The following is a 6700-nucleotide window of genomic DNA, read 5'->3' on the forward strand; positions in this document are numbered from 1 at the left end:
TTTCCTCTATTTCTTCGCTCTTATTAGTCTTAGCGTGATAAAATATAGCTTATAGCCTTTCTCGATAAGTAGGCTATCTAACACTGAAATATTTTTCCAAATCGGACCAGTAGTTCTTGAGATTAGCGCGTTCAAATCAGCCCTTTCAAATAATTTCCCCCCGTTTTTTCCACACTTTCCTCCATTTCTTCGCTCCTATTGGTATTAGCGTGATAAAATATAGCCTATAGCCTTCCTCGATAAATGGGCTATCTAACATTGAAAGAATTTTTCAAATCGGACTAGTAGTTCCTGAGATTAGCTCGTTCAAACAAACAAACAAACAAACTAACAAACTCTTCCGCTTTATAATATTATATCCATACTAATATTATAAATGCGAAAGTATCTCTGTCTGTCTGTCTGTCTGTCTGTCTTGCTTTCACGCCAAAACTACTGAACCGATTGCAATGAAATTTTGTATACAGTTATTCTAGAGTCTGAGAAAGGACATAGGCTACATTTTGATGTGGGAAAATATCTTATTTCCATGAAAATATCGATGAAAATGAATTCGCATTGCGCGTGGCCAGCGCTCATCCCGGGGGTCCTGGGTTCGAGTCCCGCAGGCGGAACAAAAAGTTTTTTTAATGTTCCTGGGTCTTGGATGTGTATTAAAATAAAATTTCAAAAATCTTAAACATATCTTATGTATAATATTATAAAAAATCCAGAAATATATCGATGCAATGAACATTTTAGTTCTAATACGATTCAACAGATGGCGTTTTATTTTTTACTTTATTGTAACATAGAACTAATCATTCTTATTAGTTAGTATGTTTTTGTTTATAGTTTTTAATACGTTAGAATATTATGTTTAATAATATAATCACTTGGTATAATAATAATCAATCTATCTTATCTTATAGAACTCCTACTGCATTTCTAATATAATTATGTGACAAGTTGACAACAGAAGGCGCTCTAAAATAAAGGAGTTCGAGTGTACCGTGTTGGCCTATATTCCATCCAGAAAATATATCAATGCAATCAACATTTTAATTCTAATATATGAAAACAGATGGCGTTTTATTTTTTACTTTATTATTGTAACAGAACTAATCATACCTACTTTACTATATAATATTGTTTTTATTCATAACTAGCTGTTGCCCGCGACATCGTCTGCGTGGACTTTAGTTTATAGCGCGTGGTGTCAACAAAATTTGTGTCAAATTTAAAAACTTTTTAAAACCCTGGTAAGTGGTACCCCTCTTAGGGCCGCGCTACACCGGAATGGCAGCGCTGAAAGTGCTCGCCTCGCATGGCAGCGCCATTCCGGTGTAGCGCGGCCCTTAATTAATCAAAATACCCAAAAACAGTAATCTATACTAATATTATAAATGCGAAAGTATCTCTGTCTGTCTGTCTGTCTGTCAGTCTCGCGTTCACGCCAAACGCCAAAAGTATCTCTGTGTGTCTGTCTGTCTGTCTGTCTGTCAGTCTCGCTTTCACGCCAAACGCCAAAACTTCCGAACCGATTGTAATGAAAATGTCACTTGCGGCGAAAATCATTTTATCGCGCTGCGCTGGAAACTCACGTCCTTTCCGGGAAAACTCTTCATATTTTTCGTCAAAATTATAAATTATAAATTACATGAAGATGCAACGGATATACCTATATACTTTTACATAAATTTGTGTAAATCTATACTAACATTATAAATGTGAAAGTATCTCTGTCTATCTATCTTGCTTTCACGCCAAAACTACCGAAACGATTGTAATGAAATTTTGTTTACAGATAGTCTAAAGCCTGAGAAAGGACATAGGCTACTTTTTTACTAGAAAAAAGGGTTGTAAGGGGGTGAAAATGCGTAAATTTGTTCAAATTAAGTTAGTTCCAACAATTCATAATAGATGGCGCCGTGCGTCTTCTACATCGCACTGACGCTTGCTCAAAAGTGGTGGTATCATCTTACATTTAAGTTTCGATTTTTTTCGATTGTTATATCTATTCTACGGTATTAAATAACTCAGTACTTTATCTGTACAGTGACGTAACCTTAAATCTATCAATGATAAATAGTTTATGGGTAAAGTTGTGTAATTGGAGGGCTAAATAAGCTTTAAAATTTGGCATAAAATATAAAGTTTAATATAAAAAAATGAAATACTTATTGTGTGCACACTGCACAGCTGTATTGATTTAAGGGGTACCAGGGTTTTTTTATAAAAGCTTTTGACACCAATTTTGTTGACATCGCGCGCTATAAACTGAAGCCCACGCGGACGAAGTCGCGGGCAACAGCTAGTAGATTATAAGTATAAGTATAGATTAGTATAGATAATAACCTAAAAAGTGAACTTTACATAGGTACCTAGTCTACCTTTTATTTCGAAAAAATACAATATTTCGACTGTTATTTATAAAAATGTTTAAAATAAATCTATTAATGTATTGACCGTCGTACGCTGACTCAATGAGGGGGATCTGGCAATTATCGAGCAGTTCGTAACTGCCACCCTCGTCCCCTCTCCACCCCTCATTAAAATATAACATTCATGCATAAGAGCCGTGACCGCGTTATGGGATCAAACGAGACCCGAAGACCAATTTCTACAATAACGGGGATCGCTGAACTTAACAGGAACTTGTTACTTGGGTGTACCAATCTACTGATATGTCTGTTAATCAGGGTATTAAAAGAAACCCAGCTGCTCTGATGTCCCCAACGCGACGCGGCAAAGTTACTATCACAGTTATAATAATATATTAGTGGGTGAAGCCGGTTATCTGGGGGCACGGGAGTGCCCCCGCCAAGATGAGCCAAGCGAAGCGCGCATGGGCACTACCTACCTTTTCTCGAAACGTTTCGTCGTATTTTTGCACCCTCGTAACTTTGGTTCGGATAATGCCAGACAGTTGAAATTTTTCAGACATAATGGCATGAGTATAATAATTAAATACGCAAAGTTTGAATATTGTTACTATTATACTTTAGATTTTATAGGTGTCCAAAAACCCACATTTCTGGCACTGACTCACCGATCATCAAAATTGTTAGGGTACTTCCTGAAGTCTGAGAAAGCTGAAATTTGGTATGTAACCTACTATTAGTACAGAAACAACAAAAAAATTATCAAACCCAACCTAACCTATCCCATCCCCTTGATATAGAGGGTGGATGTTAGTATGAGATATCCCCGTTTCTTAAGCTAGATACAAAATAAAAAATAGTATAAAATGCCATTTTTGTTTGTCACAAGAATGTGACTAATAAAAAGTTAGCTATGAGAGACCACAGACTCACAGAAAACCGGCGTGAAACGGCGCTTGCGCTGTGTTTCGTCTAGTGAGTGAGTTTAGCGGAGACCCAACAGTGAACACTACATTTTATTCCCTGTCCCTATATTTACTTAGAGCGAACGCAGACTTACAATTTCAAGTTGGCCAACTGAATCGCAATTCAGTTGGCCAACTTGAAATTGCGCAAGTATATCAATAGCTATAGCGACTTATGAGAGCTCGCACATTGCATCCAACTAAATTGTACAACTAAATAATAATTGGACACCGATCGTATTAAAACCGTGACTCCTTTCCGATTACCTACAATAATTAAAAAGTTGTCCAATTAAATTGTGATACTACGCAATTTAGTTGTACGCAGTACGATAGTCGGCCAACTTGAAATCGTATATCTGCGGTGACCCTTAGCCCGGCCGCACATTGTCTCCGAATTCTTATCAGAAACAGTTGAATTTCGCCGGACCGCCACCTCGCACACTATCCGAAATATCCTTCCGGCGAGTTCGAGCTCACTCGGCTCAGTACAAAATGTAAGAGACAGTAACATGCGGAATTCCACAAGGAAGTGTACTGGGACCTACCTTGTTTCTCTGCTACATTAATAACTTGTGTAAATTAAGATTACCAAACTGTATGATTACATGCTATGCCGATGATACTGCATTGACTTTTTATGGTAAAACATGGACTGATGTGTACAATAAGGCACAATTTGGGTTAAACATGGTTGGAAGATGGCTTGCAAATCACCACTTTACTCTTAATTCGTCAAAAACGAAATTCATTCCATTTGGTATAAAAAAATCCTCGCTGCCGCAAGAGCATAACTATTTTAAGCTTATAGTCCATAATTGTGTTCCCCAATCTGATTCACCGTGTGACTGTAGCCAAATCGAAAGGATAGAATATATAAGATACCTGGGTGTGATTATAGATCACAAAATGAATTTTGCTGAACACATAAATAAATTGGCTATCAAAATTCGTCGTCTTACTTACATATTTAAGCGCCTCCGTTATGTAGCCAATAATAATTTGTTAAGATATTATGTGTATACAAGTCTCTGCCAATCTATAATAACTTATGGTATCACCGCATGGGGTGGTGCACCCAAAAGTCTCATGATAAATGTTGAAAGGGCGCAAAGGCTAATTCTAAAAATTTTCTTTTTCAAACCAATTCTAAGTTCTAACTCCCACTAAAGAACTGTATGAGCTCTGTGATGTCCTTACAGTTCGGCAACTCTTTGTGCTCTACTCCATCATGTGTACACATAAGAATACTCCCTATGACCAGCATAATTCAAATTCAAATTCAAATATCTTTATTTCAGACTACAGTGTGGTCCATTGGTTAGTATTACATAAATTAAAAATTATTAGGGTTATTTAAAAAGAACAAAACATAACTTAAAGTAAATAATTAAAACTAAACAAAAATCATGCACCTCATTTAGAACTATGAGCGAATATATCCTGGAGGTCTGCTCTCGAATTCGTTCATTATCCGCACATAGTTCCTTAATATAGGTGCATGCGGATCATCTGCCACAATCTTCAGGATGCTGTTGTCACTTCCCCTTACGCGATTTATTAGAGATGCAGCTTTCTTGCGCATGAGTGCCCGGAAGCCATCCGTCCTTGCTTGTGCAAACATCTCGGATGCACTACAAAATCGGGGAAGTTTCAGCATCATCCTGAAGATATTGTTATATTGGATGCGAAGGGTGTTTAGAGATGCTTTGGTATAGATGATCCACAGGCCGCCCGTGTACAGATTCTGACAGAACGCTTTAAAGAGTGTGATCTTCACTTCATCCGTACAACGTGAGAACCTGCGGGCCAGCATATTACCTCGCACCGCCAAAGCCCTCCGCTCCCGTTCAATATCTAGATCATCTTTAAGGTCGTCGGTAAGTATATGGCCGAGATATTTAAAATTAAATACTCTGTTCAGCTCCTTTCCGCCGAGGTATATTGGAGGTATGGACTCGGGATACTTACCAGCGGCCTTAAAGATCATAATTTCACTTTTGTTGACATTATATGTCAGGCCATGCGAATCAGCGTATCTCTCACACACCTTCAGCATCTCCCGAATTCCTCTCGCAGTGGGACTCAGCAATACCATGTCGTCCGCGTAGCTAATGTTGTTAACGCTAACACCACCAACCTGTACTTTCTGAAAGAAGGCATTATCGAATTTGTAATGTCCCATCAACTAACACATACTCTGCACGAAGATTTTCCTCTTATATAGGTAGAAAACTATATAATATAGCAAATAAGAAATATAATATATATCCTTTATCTTGCAACAAAGTTAAATACATATTAGTAAAGTGGCTAAAATCGTTAAACTATGATGAGACCGAGAATCTCTTGGTAAGGACAGAGTAGGACTATTGGTATTGTAACTGCAATTTCTGCTATCTTTGCACCCTAGCAGTAGTATAACTGATCCCAAGACTTCTGTCGTAGGGCTAGGGTGTTGTAGCATTTGGCATACTTCTTGTACATCAAAGACGACAAATTTTCACTTTGTCACAATGCCGTATTTAATTATTAGTCCCTGGTAGGGACTAATAATTAAATACAGCACCCCAGCAGTTTTTTTTTTTTTTTCAACTGATCCCAAGACATTAGTTGTAGGGCTGGGGTGTAGGGAGTTAACTTAATACATATACTGAATAATAATAAAATAATAATAAATAAACACACCCACCCACCCACACACCCACACACACACCCACCCACCCACACACACACACACACACACACACACACACACACACACACACACACACACACACACACACACACACACACACACACACACACACACACACACACACACACATACACACACACACACACACAATTTATGATTAGATATCGTTAGAAGATGCTCTCACAACTAGTGACTTACCTCTAAAATATAAATGATGTTAGACACGATTCAATAATACCTTCTGAGGGGGGGCCTGGTGACCCCTTAACACAGGGCAACCTAGTAAGGGCACCAGTCTCCTACTATAATTTTTAACTAAGCATCATAATGATTGTATATGTGTTTTTTGTATTGTGGGAGAAATTAATAAAGATTTTTGATTTGATTTTGAGACAAACAGACAGACAGACGGACAGACGGACAGCGAACAGACATCGAAGTCTAGTAATAGGGTACCGTTTTTACCCTTTGGGTACGGAAACCTAAAATTGATAAGGTGAATGTTTATAATATTATTAAGATAGTCGGTAAGTCACTACGGCCGGCCGTCGCTAGATGCCACTATCTGTTTCATGAACGCGCTATCGACTTCTATTTCTGGCAGCCATAAGTAGCGAGGCGGTTATTCTATGGGTGGCTTGGCCATTTTGTTATTCGTCATGCTATGGGCTTTG

At 38.0% G+C, this 6700-nt stretch overlaps 1 protein-coding gene across 1 annotated transcript; it reads right to left on the reverse strand.

The window, feature by feature from the left end:
- Positions 1-4754: 4754 nt before the first annotated feature.
- Positions 4755-5426, reverse strand: LOC121727110. The gene has a single exon (XM_042114790.1). It carries the CDS (start codon positions 5424-5426, stop codon positions 4755-4757), a length of 672 nt encoding a protein of 223 aa, XP_041970724.1.
- Between the last annotated feature and the right edge of the window lie 1274 nt (positions 5427-6700).

The sequence above is a fragment of the Aricia agestis genome, chromosome 5 (assembly GCF_905147365.1).
Source record: "Aricia agestis chromosome 5, ilAriAges1.1, whole genome shotgun sequence".
Taxonomy (NCBI): Eukaryota; Metazoa; Arthropoda; class Insecta; order Lepidoptera; family Lycaenidae; genus Aricia; species Aricia agestis.